The sequence below is a fragment of the Canis lupus genome, chromosome 9 (assembly GCF_003254725.2).
Source record: "Canis lupus dingo isolate Sandy chromosome 9, ASM325472v2, whole genome shotgun sequence".
NCBI lineage: Eukaryota > Metazoa > Chordata > Mammalia > Carnivora > Canidae > Canis > Canis lupus.
This window is the reverse complement of record NC_064251.1, coordinates 48,487,181-48,505,782: the sequence shown is the minus strand read 5'-3', so window position 1 is coordinate 48,505,782 and position 18,602 is coordinate 48,487,181. Positions and strand designations below refer to the sequence as shown.

The window sequence follows — 18,602 nt, the reverse complement described above, 5'->3', positions numbered from 1 at the left end:
TGTTATCTTTTCTTATTTTTATTAAAAGGATATCATTCACTATTGTAATAATGAGACACTGGGAAAGCCTATCTATCAATAAAAGAATATTAAACTGTGGAATATCACAGAATAGGGTTCTATACCATGAAGATAAAAATGAAGAATTTCTATTTGTAGGGATAAGAAAAGATCTTCTAGCCTATTATTTCATGAAAAGGAAAAGCGCAGAATAATAGAGAGTGATACTATTTATGTGTCAAAATCGGAGAGAGAAAGGTAGAAGAGGTATTGAGCTGGTAACTGGGATGGAAGTGGAGGTTGGATTGAGTGACAGTCAAGGAGAATTTTATCTTTATTTCTATTTTTGAGTTCCTGCCATGAAAATGGTGGATATATTATCTAGGGAACAGAATTTTAAAAAATTTTATAAAAACTAGATCTTTTCTGAAGTTTCCAGAAAAGCAGTCTGAAAAGGGTGTGGTCTATACTGTAGCACACTCTCCCCCTAAAAAACAGACAGACAGACAGACAGACAGACAGACAAAACCTCTTTGAAATCCTTGTTACATCTACACTGCTTCTCTGGCTTCTTCTCCATCCACTGTGTTGCTGCTGGCCACACTCCTTCCTCTTCCTCTCCAGAGGCTACCAGGCTTATTCCCCAGTCCCCTGCTTGTTCCAAAATTTAAGAGTAACCTGTATTTCAAACGTTCAGACAATGCAGAAATGAAGTTAGCTTATTGCTATGTACCCATCCCTGTAAAACAAGCACAGTTACCTTTGCTTCAGGCCTAATTTCTTAATTTATCCAGAAATAAGCCGCTGTAGGATCCAAAATGCTAGTAGTGCTGTGCAAAGCCAGAAGAAGGGGCAGAGGTTCTTTTGTAATCGTTCTTATCATGGAAACGCCAGTGAATCAGGACCCGCCCTCACAAGTCTTGGGACGCAGCCCTCCACCCGAGTCCCCTTTTCAGGGCGCCCTTGACCTCCCTGTTGCGAAGGCTGTAGATGAAAGGGTTCAAGGTGGGTGTGAGCACCGCATAGACCACGCTGGCCAGGCGGTCGTAGCGCGCTGAGTAGGCGGACGAGGGCCGGAAGTAGACGGAAAGGACAGAGCCGAAGAAGAGCGACACCACCACCAGGTGGGCCCCGCAGGTGGAGAAGGCGCGGCGCCGGCCCCCGGCCGACCGCAGTCCCAGCACCGCGCCGAGGATGCGCGCGTAGGAGAGCGACACGAGGAGCAGCGGGGTGAGCACCACGGCCAGGCCCTCGGAGAAGACGGCAGTCTCCGCGGCCGCCGTGTCCGAGGTCGCCAAGCTCAGCATCACCGTCATGTCGCAGAAGAAGTGGCGCACGGCGGCGGGGCGCGGGTAGGAGAGCGCGGAGATGAGCAGCGTGTGCAGCAGCGAGTGCAGGTGGGCCACCGCCCAGGACGCGGCCACCAGCGCGGCGCAGCGCCCCGGCGTCAGCACCGCCCGGTAGTGCAGCGGCCGGCAGACGGCCACCGCGCGGTCGTAGGCCATGGCTGCCAGCAGGTAGCTCTCCGTGATGCCCAGGGCCACGAAGAAGTACATCTGGGCAAAGCATCCCTGGAAGGACACGGCCTGGCCCGGGTGGAGCAGGCCGGCCAGCAGCCTGGGGAGCGTGACGCTAGCGAAGCACACGTCCACGAGGCTTAGGTGGCCCAAGAAGTAGTACATGGGGCAGCGGAGGGCCTCATCCCACCTCACCACCACCACCATGGTCAGGTTGCCCAGCGCGTTGAGCAAGTAGACACCGAGGAAAAGCAGGAAGAGCAGCGGGTGGACGTCGGCTCCATCCAGCAGGCCCAGGAGGAGGAACTCGGCGGCTGCCGTGGCATTGCCCGGGGCCATGGGGCAGCTGGACAGGCGCGGGCGCCACAGACGAGGAGCGGGCCGGGGTCCTGGCACCTCTAGGCAGACGTCCGCGTGGTGGGGTTCCACGTCCTGTTTTTAAATTGCCGCTGAAAAGGCTTGGCGACCACACTGCCCACCCGTTTCATGAAGAAAGGGGATTCCAGAAGGTAGTGGGTAGTTTCAAGCTTGGAGTGGATCAAAATCTGATTTTGAGACCTGTCTCTACCACTGGGCCGGGTGCGACCTCTCTGAGCCTCAGTTTCTTCTTCTTTCACTGGGGGAGATCCTAACAGCTACCTACCCCTGGGGTGGGTTGTGAAGCTAAAGCAGATAAGAACTTTAAAATACTTAGCACAGCACCCAGCATACAAAACTGCTACCTGTCTACCTATCTGCCATCTATGTGCTTACCATGCACATCATTTGCTTAGTCAAACAAGAGGTTGGGGCAGAACTGGGACCCAGATCATCTGAATACCAGCTGAAGTTTCTTCATAAAACACCCTATAGCATTCGCCATTCATTTATTCACCACACATTGTGTGTTAACTCAGGGATTATTAAGCTTTTCCGTCAAGGATCTTAGAATAAACTCTTCAGGCTTGTGGACCACGGTCTCTATTGCAAGTAATCAGCTCTGCCATTGCAGCATGAAAAAGGCCTTTGATGGTATATAAATGAATGGCTATGGCTATGTTCCAATAAAATTTCATTTACAAAAGAGGAAAAGGGGGGCAGATTTGGTCTGTAAGACATAGCTTGCTGACCCTTGTGCTATGGGGAACAGGGTAAGTCTTAGCTTTTGCCTACAGTTTGACCTAGGGCAGCTGGCGGTGTTCAATAGTTTATTAATTTTATGAACCACATGGGAGTAAATTATTCTGCTGGAGGAGTCTGGGAAGAATTTAAAGAAGAGATGGGATTTGAACTGGGTCTTAGAGAATGAATAGGGGTTTATCCTACAGACATGTTACGGGTGTGTATGTGTATGTGTGTGTGTGGGGGGCATCCAGACAAGGGAAAGAGTTTGTATGGAGTTGTTGTTGGTAGAGGAGGCATGGAATGAAGAAGGTAAAATTCACTTATGATACTGGGGCAAGGTTTGTCTTTGCTCTGACCTCAACGGACAGAAAACTTCAGAGTTTCTCAGTTAACCAAGTGACTTCAATAACCTCAGAAACAAGGCACTGGTTTTGTCCCCCCCTCAATCTCTTCCTTGAAACACATTTTCTCCCACTGTTCCAAAGTTTCTATAAATGTTCCATTACTAGCCTCGTCTATCCCCCGCAGGAAAGAGTGCCCGGCTTTGGCGAGATCCCAGAGACTAGACTTAGCGAGTTCTTAGCAGGGAGGCCCTGTGTTTGTTCCATCTTGCCAGTGACCTATGCATAAAAATTCACCCAATAAGTATTTGTTGAAAGAAACTTTTTAAAGAGCAATGAGAGATAAAAGGGGGAAGGGAAGGTGAAAGAGAGGAGGGAATGGGCAAACTGCAGGGTCTGCTCTTGTTGCCTCCCAGGAGAAGCCTCAGATACAGCCTTTTTTTTTTTTTTTTCCATTTTTCTGCTTTTCTATCACTGTCACCCATTGGCTGTCCCAGGGAGTCATCCACTTATGCCAACTCCATCCTTTTCCCCAGCATAGAGCCGAAGTGTTGAAGAGACAGGGCCTTGGCACCTCTGCCATATATCTCCTTTTGAGGTACAGGATTCTTCTCTGCAGAGCCCCTGACCTTCCCTCCCCACCTCCAGATGGGTGGCTGTGTGATGTAGAGGAAAGGTGACCGGGTTTGCAGAAAGAGCCACCTGGGTTTTAATCTGGATTGGCTTTGTAAACATCAACTCATCTTCATTTCATCTCTACTCTCCTCATCTATAAAATGGAAATATTGATGATTCCTCCCTGCATGGTGATGCCAAGATGAGATGAAATGATGCCAAGTACATATGTACTCAATGTACATATAAGTCTGTAGCAGGTAATGCTTAGTAGATGTTAGTTCCCTTTCCATCAACTTCTGACTCTTTCTCCCTGTTCCCTGAGGTTACTAGAAGCAATCCAGTCTACTGATGGAAGTCTGTAGTTATTTAAAGATGCCTTTCTGAATCTCGGCTGAAACCTGCTTCCTTGTAACTTCTACAAGTTATCACAGTTTTGGCCACTGGGAGTTAAACAACTCATCTCCTTTCTCTGAAGCTTTTCACACAATATTTTAAAAAATCCATTCTAAGTCTACTAAGTATTCTTTCCTCCAGCCCAAAAGCCCCTGGTGCCTTAGATTCCTCCTTATAGGACCTAATTTCCAGGTCCTTTTCCATTCTGATCACCTTTGCTTTGTCATTGTTGTTTCTTAACTGGAATTGGATACAGTGGTCTTGCTGGGGTTGGGCTGTGTGGAGTTACCTGGGGACAGTATAACAGTTCAACTGTACACTTCGCATCTCTCTGTTGAGTATCTGCTTTGGGTCAGGCTTTGTATTGGTCTCTAAGATTATACAAGTAGGTCAGCCATTGTACTTGACCTTATCCATGCACAATAATAAACACTACACTAACTGTATGGGCAAAGCAGGAGTGATTTCCTTTGCTAGGCTGATTCAGGGAAGATTCCAAAGAAGAGGTGAGATTTGAACTGGAATTGGAAGAATAAGGAGGATATCACCAGATAGAGACCTGGGAGTGGGAAGGGGATTCAGAGGATAGAATGTGAAGCAGAACGGTGTTTTGTGGGTGGGGAGAGCTGACAATGTGGCTTCTTCCTCCCTTCCACTGTAAGGCCCAGTGGAGTGGGGTAGGGAGGAAGATAGGACCCAAGGCAAGAAGACAGCAGAGGAATGTTGAATTCTCTCACCTGCAGGGGAGCATGCCAGGCTTCAGTACTGTCTGCAGTCTGTGGGCTTAGTTCCTTCCTGACCAGAAGTCCCCAGTCTTAAGGACAGATGTATTATCATCCATCTTCACCCAGAGACATTCAGTGTGCTTTCTGTGGTCTAGGACAGCAGCCTTAAAGAGACAGAAAGCCAGAGCTATAAGGGCCCTGGGAATTCTTGGGTCATGCTCTTTCTACTCAGTTTATTGCCCTGCTTCTCTCCCACTGCCCATCAGGTACAGTGCAAATGGCTCAGCCCGGCAGCCAAAGCTTTCCAACTTGGTCCTCTGGTGGTCTCAGCTTCCACTGCTTCCACATGCTTCTCCGTCTCCCCGCTCTAGCCAGGTCAGCATCATCACCATCTCTCGTTTACACCTTTCTCACATGCCTTTTCCATGAACTGCTGCTTACCAGAAATGCTCTTCCTACTGTTTCCCAATACCCAACTCTGGCTCCACCTCCTCTAAGAAGCCCCACCTCCTTTCTTAACTTCTCCAGCCCATGCAAATACCTCTTTCCTCTATCTTTTGTGTCAAATTCCTCCTCTACCCAGCCCCTAAACACTTATGGTGAAGGGAGATAAATCAGCTAAATTTGTATTGGCTCCCCCAGAAAACCTGGCACAGAACTGGTTCCTCTGCATGCAGAGCTGCTGTTGTTGACTCAGAGCCCCTGCCTAAGGCCCAGGCATGGCAGGTGTTGGACTTATTTAAATGAGGTGGAGATACATAGGATGTAGAATCAGAAATCTCATCTCCCAGGCAGCTTGCAGGAAAGATCACCTTTGCAATAAACACTCAGATGCACAAGACTCAGAAGTACACAGAGATATGAACCTGCGCAGAGATGCAGACATATCCTGATAAATCCAGTCACATGGATGTACCAGACACATCCACCAGGACAGGAACAGATACACATGGGCACACATGGACACCTGCTAACAGTCATTTAGACAGAAGTGTAGACAGATACACAGATCGATCCATAGGCATACATACCACATACACGCAAAGACCCAGACCCCTACACCCCAAAATGCCAGAGATGTAGAGACCTCCATGGATTCCTCCAGGCACACAGGAGTCAACATGCAAACACCAACAGCTTCCTCCTTCTCACTCTTGATGAAGGTCTCCGTTTGCCTTATCAGAGTGGGGCATGGGCAGTGGCAAACAAGGGAAGCCATCGCTGGCTCCCAGTACTCTCAGTCCTGGGAGATAGTCTCTTTCTTTCTTTCTTTCTTTCTTTCTTTCTTTCTTTCTTTCTTTCTTTCTTTCTTTCTTTCTTTCTTTCTTTCTTCCTTCTTTCTTTCTTTCTTTCTTTCTTTCTTTCTTTTCTTTCTTTCTTTTGTTTCTTTCTTGGGAGAGTGAGAGAGCACAAGCTGGATTGGGGGGCAGAAAGGAGAGCGAATCTTAAGCAGGCTCCAAGCCCAGCGCAGAGCCTGATGCAGGGCTCCATCTCATGACCCTGAGATTATGACCTGAGCCAAAATCAAGAATTGGATGCCTAGCCAACTGAGCCACTCTGGTGCCCCTCAGCCCTGGGAATTTCTATTCAACCCTTTGACTCCAGTCTCTTGCTAGTCAGCCCAGATTCTTCTCTCAGTGACATCCTGAATAGCCTTCTCTTCAACCAGTTGTAACCCAAGAGGAGCCCTTCCCATTCCAACGGCTTGCTCCTTCCTCTGCTTTTTCTGCAAATTCCTCATTCATTTCTCTTTAATAATTTACACAGCAATCTTACCTGTTATATCTACTCTATGCCAGGCAGGTACTTGAGCACCAGGCAGGAAGGGCATTCAGAGCTTTATGAATAAAACACGATCAAAGAGTTAATCTTCCTATCTTGGTATCAGCAACTGGCAATGATTTTAAGATATCACCTAATCCAACAGCCATGTCGCAAATGGAAAGCAAGGCCCAGAGAACACTGTGTCTGAAGTCATTCAGCAACTTGAGGACAGAGCCAAGTATCCGGCTCTGAATCCGGGGCTCTGAACTCTAACTATAGGTGTTGTGCACTTCCTCATCTTCTGTCACATGTTGACAGGTACTTCTCATTTTCCTCTCTCCCTCTCTCCCTTGATTTAACCCCTTGCCTTTCTGCCATTGATTATTCTGCTCTGTACCAGCAAGTCTCCTGCCTGACCACTTACCTATGTCTTCCACACTGTATACCAGAGGCTGATCTGCTACCAGCAAGGGGAGAGTTAAGGCACATATGCCCTGAAGAAGATTTACCTCAACAGAAGTGAGAGGAGTGGCATGCCGGCTGGGAGCACAGTTTCACTAACTAACTAGGAAACTTCATGAAGGATGGCTTCTGCTCCCACTGGCTTCATGAGGACCCCTCAGCCATCAGCCAGCATGGTGTCTTCTTCCTACCCTTCTAGAAAGACTGAATAAGAGAGAGGGAAGCAAAGAACCTGGGAATCCAGAATTGAGAAAGACACCCCTCGGTGTGGTGACCTCCTGTGCTCAGAGGATGCTATCACCCCTCTGCCTCTTTCTAAAAGGGTGTGCTAATGGCCCGAGAGGGACAGGGCTTGTTGACAATCACAGCAAGGACTGTTCTCCCTGGCTGTACATATGCTGACCTGTAACCATCACCCTAAAGCTGTGACCTCACTGTGATTCCTCTGTTAGGAGAGAGCTCTTTCTTCTGACTCTGCCATTAGGAAAGTGACAAGGTGGAGCTGGGGATCTCGATGCCCAGTCTTCCATCCTGGGCACCCAAAGCCCTTCCCTGAGCCCCAGGCCCACCTCAGCCCCAGAAGTCCCACCTAACCTAGAAGTCTAGGGAGAGAGGAGGGGTTAAAACCACTGGCAGATTCATCCCAGGACAGTAGGCTCAGGGAGTGCCTGTGGAGCTCCACTTGATGGGCTTCAGGAGTGCTGCCTTCTGTCACCCCACAGCCCTAGTCAGAGATGCTAGGACCTCAGCCCTGCCCAGCTAGAGCCAAGGCAAGAGGATTTCTGCTCCTTGTTCCAAAGCCTTTTGACTGTTCTGTCCTCTGGCCTGACAGCAGCAGCCCTCCTGCATCTGAGGGGCAACTTAATTCCCAGGCTCATCAATTTCTTCTGAGGCAGTAAAACTTGTGGAACTAACTGGTAGCAACGTCTCAGGGGATGAACCTCTCCAGCTCAACTATTCAGTCATTTGAAAACATTGTTCACTGTCCATGGGGTCCTGGCCCCACTGGGCTCTCAGGAGTGTCAGAGCAGTCTCGAAATTAGTGAGGTTCAAGTCCTGATCAGCTGTGGGACTCTGGGCATGTGTCTTCTCTCCTCTGGGCTTGTTTCCTCATCAGCAAATTGAGAGGGATGAATTGATACGGTCTGATGATCCTTTCACGTTAGAGAATGGAACATGTGGATAGTTAACATTCAGATCCAGGGAAGGAGGCTTAGGCGCAGGCAGTGCGATGCTGGGCAGTGTGTGCCAGAGTAGAAGCTGTGCCTGTGGCTTGGGTGTTCAGGGAGTATTTCTGGGAGGAAGTGGGGTTCAAATGGCAGAAGAATGGAAGGATGTGGGTGTGTGGGAGAGCAGTGTGGACAAATCCAGGGACCTGGGGGACACGGTATATGCAGAGGAGCCACAGGAAGCAGAATGGAAGGGAAAGACTGCCTGTACAAATTTCCAGTAGGGAGAGGGTCCATGCATCCACTCCCCGGGTTCTCTGGCTTCATCCTGACCTTAGAGTAAGGCTAGCTGTGAGACAGACCTTGGGGAAGTTACTCAAATTTTCTGTACTTCAGTGTCTCATCTGTAAAATGGGAAAATAATAGAACCTGCTTCATAGGAATGTTATGAGGAACATAAAGCCTTTGCAATAGTGCCCCCCCCCCCCCCCCCGCCGCCCGACCCCGGGCCCTCAGCAAACCAAGGCTACATGCTGGCTGTTACTGTATGTTAGGTGTCTTAGGGTTTGTTCTTGTGCCCTTCTGACCTGTATTTTTTTTTAAGAAGGCATCTTGGTCTTTCCATTCCCCTGATAAACATGAAATAACTGTAGCTCAATGATAAAGAGGCACTTTTCCTCATGTTGCTAGTAGTTGTTTCAAATCGATCTGGGGATACTGACCAATGACCTAAGAATATCGTTGTTGTTACAGCATGTGATAATATGTTGTTCTATGTACTGTTCCTGTTGCTTAACGATGCTAACTACTACCACACAATGGAAACACGTTTGCCATGGAAAAATGGCAGTAACTAAATCAAAGGGATTCTTCAGAGACTTGCTAGATATACATTCTTAAGGCATGATTTTCTTTTCTTTTTTTTCAAAAGATTTTATTGTGATAAAATACATATTAAATTTACCACCTTAACCATTTTAAACAACTTCTATAAGCTTCAAGAATAATTAACACAGTGTTAGTTTCATGTGTACAATATAATGATTCAACAATTTTATACATTTCTCAGTACTCATCAAGATCAGTGTATTCTGAATCCCATTTTATCTGTTTCACCCATCCCTCCATCTGTCTCCTCTCCAGCAACCACCAGTTTGTCTTCTGAATTTAATAGTCCGGTTTTTTTGCTTGTCTCTTTTTCTCCTTTGTTCATTCATTTTGTTTCTTAAGTTCCATATATGAATGAAAGCATATGGTATTTTTCTTTCTCTAACTTATTTCACTTAACTTTATACCCTCTAGGTCCATGTATGTTGTTGCAAATGGCAAGATTTCATTCTTTTTATGGCTCAGTAATATTCCATTGTACATATATATCATATCTGATTTATTCATTCATCTATCAGTGGATACTTGGGTTGTTACCTATTGTAAATAATGCTGCAATAAACATAGGAGTTCAGACTAAAGGAAGCTATCAACAAAATAAAAGACAACCTAGTGAATAGAAAAAGATATTTGCAAATAATATATCTACTAAAAGGTTGATATCCAAAATATATAATGAACTTACACAACTCAACACACACACAATACAACAACCCAAAATGAATAATCCAGTTAATACATGGGCAGACAACCTGAATAGACCTTTCTCCAAAGAAGACATACAGATGGCCAACAGACACATGAAAAGATGCTCAGCATCACTCATCATCAGGGAAATACACATTAAAATCACAGTGAAACATCAACTTTACATTGTCAGAATGGTTAAAATAAAAAACATAAGAAATAACAATTGTTGATGAGGATGTGGAGAAAAAGGAACCATCATACAATGTTGGGGATACATACTGTGGAAAAGAGTATGGAGTTTCCTCAAAAAGTTAAAACTAGAACTACCCTACAATCCAGCAATCCTAGTACTGGATATTTACCTAAAAGAAAATGAAAACACTGATTTGAAAAGACATATGCACTCCTACGTTTATTGCATCTTAACTATGTTTAAGTGTACACGTTAGTGGTATTAAGTACTGTTTTTCCTTTTAATTTATTTTTTCTTAAAAATAAAAAATGTTCTTGTTTACTCACCTCCTTACGTTTAAAATTTCTTTATTTCAATTTCTCCCCTATTCTAAGGGTAATATTTACTTGTTATAACAAATAAAAAATACAGAGATATATAAAGAAAAAAAATCTCTCCTGACTTCCTCTCATATCCCACCTTTATAAGGTAATCAGCTTTGACAGCCAGGTTCCATGCTTTCCTTCCAGGTCATACAAACTTTATCTATCCATCCATCTATCCATCATCCATCTATCCACACACACGCATACATATAAAATTCTTTTAAAATGTATATATTTTTGGGATGCCTGGGTGGCTCAGTGGTTGAGTGTCTGCCTTTGGCTCAGGGTGTGATCCTGGGGTCCTGGGTTCAAATACCACATCTGGCTCCCTGTGGGGAGCCTGCTTCTCACTCTGCCTATGCTTCTGCCTCTCTTTCTGTGTCTCTCATGAATTAATAAATAAAATTTTAAAATATATATACATTTAGTATAAAGAGAAGATAAGTATAAAGAAAATATGTAGAGATATTGGCAAAGGGTTTTATGTTTTAGTAAAGCAAGTATTTTCATTTATTCCCCTCCAACATACACACAATGCTAGGCATTGTGGAAATATAAAAAATTTTCCTTTTCATTTCCAATCACACACTTAAGTTTAAAAAATAAACTACATGGTGTTAATGTTAATAACTGCATGCTCATGATGTGGATATGTCACAAATTATTTAATTGTTATTGTCATTTTGAACAACTTATTAAGAAGGTATATCAACTCGGGCCTTTTTTCTTCCTTGACAATCTCTCAGGACCCTGCAGAGAAAATCCAGGGTCAAAGAGGTGAGCAGTTCTCTAACTCCTGACAAATGTGGAGAAGAAATTCTTCAAGTAAACCTTTTTACTAATCACACTGCCTTCAGCAGTGATGAATGTCCCTTCTCCTCCCTGTGAAATACTATCATGATTTTTAGTATTAGCTATTTTATTCATTTTGTCTCTGTGAAAACAGAACCTTGTTTTCATCTCTTTTGACTGTTGAGTGCATTTCTCTATAATCACCTGATGTGTAGCTGTGCTCACTGAGCTTAGCTTTATCTGTCTCGTTCCAGCATGGGATAGCCAATTCCAAATCAGTGTCGTGGCCTGACTTCGCCCTTGCACCTGAGAAGTACTAAGCTATAAAATGAGACATTTAATGTTTGCACTTTTTCTTCAGCATAAACCATTGGAAACAAGTTTTATTTTTATTTTAGTTTTTTAAGGTTTTATTTATTAGAGAGAAAGAGAGCACGCAAGTGAGTGAGCACAAGCAGGGGGAACAGAGGAAGAGGAAGAAGCAGACTCCCCACTGAACAGGGAGCTAATGTGGGACTCGATGTGGAGCTTGATCTCAGAACCCCTGATCATGACCTGAGCCAAAGGCAGCTGCTTAATTGACCGAGCCACCTCCAGGAGTCTTGGACTCTGGTTGTTAAATTTTCATTGTGAATTCTTTTAAGGACCTTTCATGTGCTGAGAAGTTTATATGCAGCTGGAAATGTTACGGGGCAAGAATTTATATTGAATAATTTATTGTGTTAGAATATACTTTATTTTATTTAAAAAATAAAATTAGCATTGTTGGTTTGGTATTATAATATTGTTAAATTAAGAACATATTTAGTTTGTTATGCATTAACATAAAAGACTTTAAGATAAAGTATACGTATGGTTCTTGGCCAAGAGAACACTAATTTGCAAATGTGGACCAAAAATTTTACATGAATGTTGCAATCTCTACTTTGTTGTCATAAAAAGATTTATTTATTTTTGAGAGAGAGAGAGAGAGAGTGCAGCAGGGAGGGGCAGAGGGGGAGGGAGAGAGTGCCTCAAGCTGTGGGGCTCAATTTCACTACCCTGTGATCACGACCTGAACTGAAACCAAGTTACTCAGTTAATCGATTGTGCCACCTAGGCACTCCTCTTCTTAAGACAATCTTTAGATCTTCTGGCCCAAAAGATTCTAAATAAATTAAGTCCAACATTTTAGAGTATGTATACCTGCTTCCTGAACTGCTATTTTGTGTGTGGATATGTGTGTGTGTGTGTGTGTGTGTGTGTGTGTGTGTGTGTGTGTTTAGGCTCCACATCCATGGGGCTTGAACACACGACCCTGAGGTCAAGACTGGAGCGGAGATCAAGAGTCTGATGCCTAACTAAGCCAGCCATTGGCTTGAACTGCTATTTTATTTTTTTGAACTGCTATTTTATTTTTTTAAGATTTTATTTATTTATTTGAGAGAGAGCACAAGTTGGGAGGAGGGGCAGAGTGAGAAGCAGACTCCCCACTGAGCAGTCAGCCCAGACCCAGGACTCAGTCCCAGGACCCTGAGATCATAACCTGAGCTGAAGGCACCCACTAAACCAACTGAGCCACTCAGGCACCCGTGAACTGCTATTTTATAGTCACTGGTAACCATACATACAGTAAGGAACATGTATTAGCATCTTTAAAACTCATAGCACAAAGCATACCATCAGGGATAGAAAACATGGAGTATAGAAATCAAGATTTCTTGGAGAGTAGTTCTTTACAGTTAAGAGTCTGTTTCTTGGTTTGCCTCTTCCTCCCCCCATGGTTGTCTATTTTGTTTCTTAATTACACATATGAATGAAATCATGCAGTATTTGTCTTTCTCTGACTTATTTCAGTTAGCATATTATTTATTTTTGTGTGTGGTGTGAAAAAATGGTCCAGTTTTGTACCTCTTTGTGTTGCTGCCCAGTTCCCACTGGGTAGTCTTGCCTGCTTTGTTGAAAATTAATTGACCACATAGTTGTCGGTTTTCTATTCTGTTCCTTTGAAATGTGTGTCTATTTTTTGTGCCAGTGCCATGCTGTTTCGATCACTACAGCTTTGTAATAGAACGTGAAGTCTGGAATTGTTCTGCCTCCAGCTTTGCCTTTCTCTTTCAAGGTTACTTTGGCTATTCAGGGTCTTTTGTGGTTCCATACAAATTTTAGGAATGTTTGTTTCAGCTCTGTGAAAAAATGCTGATGGTATTTTGATAGAGATTGTATTAAATGTGTAGAATGCCTTGGGTAGTAGAGACTCTTTTCAGTTTTTAAAAAGATTTTTAAAATTAATTTATTTGCCCGAGAAAGAGAGAGAGAGAGAGACAGACAGACAGACAGACAGACAGCACAAGCAAGGGGAGCAGGAGAGGGAGAAGTAGGCTCCCTGCTCAGTGGGAGCAGAGAGCCTGTTGTGGGGACTCAACCCAGGACCTTGGGATGGTGACTTGAGCTGAAGGCAGATGCTTAACTGACTGAGCCACCCAGGTGCCCCAGGTCATAAAGACATTGTAACAGTATTTGTTCTTCCAACCCATGAGCATGGAATGTCTTTCCATTTTTTGTACCTTCTTCAATTTCTTTCATGAATGTTTTATAGTTTTGGAGTACAGGTCTTTCACATCTCCAAAAGGTGAAAGGTTTATTCCTATACTTACGTTTATTCCTAGGTATCTTATTATTTTTGGTCCAATTGTAAAAGGATTGTTTTCTTTTTTTAAGATTTTATTTATTTATGAGAGAGAGAGAGAGAGAGAGGCAGAGACACAGGCAGAGGGAGAAACAGGCTGCACGCAGGGAGCCTGACGTGGGACTTGATCTTGGGTCTCCAGGATCACGCCCTGGGCTGAAGGCAGGCGCTAAACCGCTGAGCCACCCGGGCTGCCCAAGGATTGTTTTCTTAATTTGTTTTCCTGCTGCTTCATTTTTGATGTGTAGAAATGCAAGACTGCTATACATTGATTTTATATCCTGTGACTTTACTGAATTTGTGTATCAGTTCTAGCAGGTTTTGGTGGAGTCTTTTCTATATAGAGTATCACGTCATCAGCAAATAGTCAAAGTTTTACTTCCTCCTTACTGATTTGGATGCCTTTTATTTCTTTCTGTTGTCCAATTTCTGTGGCTAGGACTTCCAGTATTATGTTGAATAGAAGCAGAGTGAGTAGTCCTGTTCCTGACCTTAGGGAAAAGCCCTCAATTTTTCCCCATTGAGGATGATATTAGCTGTGGGTTTTTTGTATATGGCCTTTATTATGCTGAGATATGTTCTCTTAAAATTTTGTTAAGAGTTTTTATCATGAATGGCTGTTGTACTTTGTCAAATTCAGTTTCTACATCTGTTGAAGTGATCATATGTTTCCTATCCTTTTATTAATGTGGTGTATCACGTTGATTGATTTGAAAAAACTGAACCACCCTTGCAACCTAGGAATATATCCCACTTGATTGTGGTGAATGATTCTTTTAACGTACTGTTGGGTTCAGTTAGCTAGTATTTCATTGAGAATTTTTGCATCCATGTTTATCAGGGATACTGGCCTGTAGTTCCCTTTTTTAGTGGAATCTTTCCAGTTTTGGTGTTAGGGTGATGCTGGCCTCATAGAATAAATTTGGAAGTTTTCCTTTTCAATTTTTTGGAATAGTTTGAGAAGAATAATTATTAACTCTTCTTTAAATGTTTGGTAGAATTTGACTGTGATGCCATGTGGCCCTGGATTTTGTTGGGAGATGTTTTTTACACATGCACCTTAATGTTTATTACTGATGAAAGGATAAAGAAGATGTGATTACACACACACACACACAATGGAATATTACTCAGCCATAAAAATGAAATCTTGCATTTGCAATGACATGGATGGAGCTACAAAGTATTATGCTAAGTGAAAGAAGTCAGTCCGAGAAAGACAAATACCATATGATTTCACTGACATGTGAAATTCAGAAATAAAACAAACAACCATGGGGCGGGGGAGAGAGAGGTAAACTAAGAAACAGATTCTTAACTATAGAGAACTATATAGATGATTACCAGAGAGGAGAGTGGTGGGAGTGGATTAAATAGGTGATGGAGATAAGGAGTGCGCTTGTGATGAGCACCAGTGTTGTACGGATGTGTTGAATCGCTAAATCTTGTACAGCTGCAGCTAATATTACACTGTATGATAACTAACTGGAGTTTAAACAAAAAGTTTAAAAAATAATTTTTTCCTTTAACCTCAATTGCAAGTATATTTCTAATTTATCCTGAAGTATGCTTAGAGTTTTAATGGGTCTCACTGGCGGTCTCTTTCTCTGGCTTCTGCGCTGATGACAGGAGGGAACCAGACCAACATCTTTGATTTCCTCCTCTGGGGACTCTCAGAGTGGCCAGAACAGCAACACATCCTCTTCCTGCTGTTCCTGCAAATATACATGGTCACTGTGGCTGGAAACCTGCTCATTTTTCTGGCCATTGACACTGATGCACATCTCCACATGCCCATGTACTACTTCTTCACCAGCCATGTGCAGACATCCTTTTCACCTCCGCTACTGTGCCCAAGGCCCTGGTGAATATCCAGACTCAGAACAGGTTCATTTCCTACACAGGCTTCCTGGTTCAGCTCTACTTCTTGACTGCAAGAAACATAGACATTTTTCTCCTGGCCACAGTGGCCTATGAATTCTACATGGCCATCTACCACCCTCTCCACTACACGATTTTCACCCTTGGACCCTCCCCGCCCCCCCATGCTTTCACAGGTGCTGCCTGCTTGTTACGTGCCTCACGGCCAAGACCCACACCTTCCTCATATTCTACAACATCATCCCTGACTATTTTTGTGATCTGGGACCATGACGAAAGCATTTTTCTCTAACATGAATTTGATGAGTCTCTTCCCTTGCTCTTGGTGGAGTGTTTTAGCCCTTATATTTCTTTTTTTTTCTTTATTGAGATATAATTTGTATACAGTAAACTGCATAGATCAGTAAGTTCAGTATGTTTTGACAAAATGTATTACATATTATCATATTATGATCATTCTACTCAAAATACTTAATATTTTCACTATCTCAGAAGGTCCTCATGCTCTTTTCTAGTCATCCTCCACACTGAGGCAACTACTGATCTCATTTCTATCACCATAGATTAGATTTACCTGTTCATGAACTTCATATAAATGTAATTATACAGTATGTACATAGTATGTACTCTTTGGGGTTTGGTTCCTTTTGCTCGACATAATGTTTTTGAAATTCATCTATATTGATGTATGTGTCAGTAGTTTGTTACTTTTTTGTTGCTGAGTAATATTCACTTGTATGGATTTACAGTGATAATTTTTTTCTTATTCATTCTTCTATTGATTAATATTTAGCTTATGTCCAGTTTTCAGCAACTGTGAATAAGGCTGCTATGCACAATTTCTTTTTTCTGCCATGCACATTCTTATACAAGGCTTCTTGTGGACATATTTTCATTTTTCTCGATGTATACCTAGGAGGAGAACTGCTGTGCCAAAAGGTAGAGTATGTTTAACTTTCTTAGACCATGCCTGATAGTTTTCCAAAATAGCTGTATCGGTTTATGTTCTCAACTCTCAATATTTGAGAGTTCCATATACTCCACATCCTCATCAACACTTAGTATTGTCAGTCTTTTAATTTTAGCCACTCTACAGCCCTCTTATATTTTGACATCTTTTTCTTTATCTGTATTATATCAGCTGTCTTCAGTCTTTTTTTTTTCCTAAGAGAGACACCAGAGATTCTCACTTTGCTGTCATCTCCCTGGTCTATGGGGCAGCTTAGTAGAGGAGTCCAGAAACCACTGTTTTGTACACAGTGAAAATGCCCCAGGAACAAAGGCATAAAAGACTCTCTGGGAAGAGATCTCAAGGCCAGAATCTCTTTTTCATGGGTTCATTGAGATGAGCAAAGAATGCAACCTTGGGAAGGAAGAGATAAAATGAAACTAATAAAATGAGTAATAATAATAATAATAGCAGCTACCCTTATGGAATACCTATTGGGCATAACATTTATTGCTTACATATATTGTCATTTAATATCTCAAGAATTCCATAAATTTGGGCTTGTTTATTCATTTTAGAGATGACAAAACTGAGGCTGAGGCATAAATTGCCTAATGTCACCCAGCTTGTAAGTGGAAGGAAGATACGGGATTTGTACCAGGTCTTTCAGACTCTAAGGAGGGTAGCACTCTCACTATTGTTTCCCAGAGACTTTCTTCTGGAGTTTAGCATTCAGATTTCTTAGAGCCTCCACTAGCTATCTGACTAGTGAGAGAAACACATGACCCACTAATGTCCTGGACATGAGGTGGGATTCTTTACCTGACCCATTTAAATCTCACCAGTTCCATCTAAGATAAAGTAATTCTTAGAAAAGGTCTTCTCTAAGCCTAGATTTCTTGCTTTAAACAGTGATCAGTATTCATAGGAGGGTTGTGGACTTAGTTAGTGTGGAAGAAGTAAGTGGAACTTCCTGGATAAAGATGAAAGTGACACTATCAACACAATGCTTACTCTATATCCATTCTCCAATTATAACAGAGCTATTAATTCCCTTTGGAAAGATTCCTTCATCTCATTGTATGTGATCTTAATTTGGGGCAGTCAACTCAGATGTCCTGACTTTGCACTATATTAAATTGAAGGGATAATTGGAGGATGCTTCCCACATGGTCTCTGGGACTTTGACTCCTGAGTGGAAATATATAAGAACTGAAGAAAGACTAGAGTCACTCATTCTAGTGGTGGTACCCAGGAGAGATACTCAGGGACTCTCTGTCCTCAAGAACCTGTGAGGCTTCCTGAGCCCTATCTATGCAAAGATAGTCTTTCATTGTCTCTTTGATACTATGATCTCACTCATATCCTTCCAATATTTTTTTTCTCTGCATAAGGAAACTAGTTGATTTCTGTTACTTGTAAAGAATCAGTAGGGACCACCATGTATTCCTTTACATTTCTCAGTCTCCCCTACACTTAGGTTCAGGTTATGAGCAGAAGTGTTGTGTCGTTTCTGGTCTAAGTTAATGACCTATGTACCTCCTCTATTCCCCTCTTCCCTGCTTCAGGGACCTCAGTTGTTGAGTTCTCAGTTCAAGGTGGTAAAGCCTCTGTCAACTTGGGTTCTTGAATATGTGGAGCAGAGCTTTCATGACATATGGACATACAGCATGATTGAGAAATAAACTTTGTTGTGTTAATTCCTGAGATTTTGAAGGTAATTGTTATCTCAGTATAGCCAACCTTATCCTTATTAAAAGAGAACACAAATTGATAGAAACAAAATGTGACAAATTCAGTGCTGTGGCTTCTGACACACATTCACAAAAGAACATTTGTCTTTGTTTCAATTTCTTTCACTTCCCCAACAAAAATTATTGCTTCCTCTGGAAAGGAATCATCAGATCCAATACTGTTTTTCAGAGTACTCCTAAATTTTATGTTTGCCTTGGTGGTAAAAACTCTGTGTAGCAAGGCATTATATCCATCTTATCTTCTGTAGTATCACAGCATATTTCATACAGAGCATGGAACAATGAATATTTATAGAATGAATAGCTGTTCCCCAGATTTCTCAAGGAGT

General features: G+C 42.8%; 1 protein-coding gene across 1 annotated transcript; it reads right to left on the bottom strand.

Annotated features, from left to right (window-relative positions):
- Positions 1-640: 640 nt before the first annotated feature.
- On the bottom strand, positions 641-1,863 carry LOC112677138 (olfactory receptor 1F1). The gene has a single exon (XM_025475001.3). It carries the CDS (start codon positions 1,854-1,856, stop codon positions 912-914), a length of 945 nt encoding a protein of 314 aa, XP_025330786.1. The 5' UTR covers positions 1,857-1,863; the 3' UTR covers positions 641-911.
- Positions 1,864-18,602: the final 16,739 nt, after the last annotated feature.

Bases quoted from the DNA above. Each gene is read 5' to 3' on its own strand.
- LOC112677138 (XM_025475001.3), bottom strand. From the start codon at position 1,856: ATGGCCCCGGGCAATGCCACGGCAGCCGCCGAGTTCCTCCTCCTGGGC.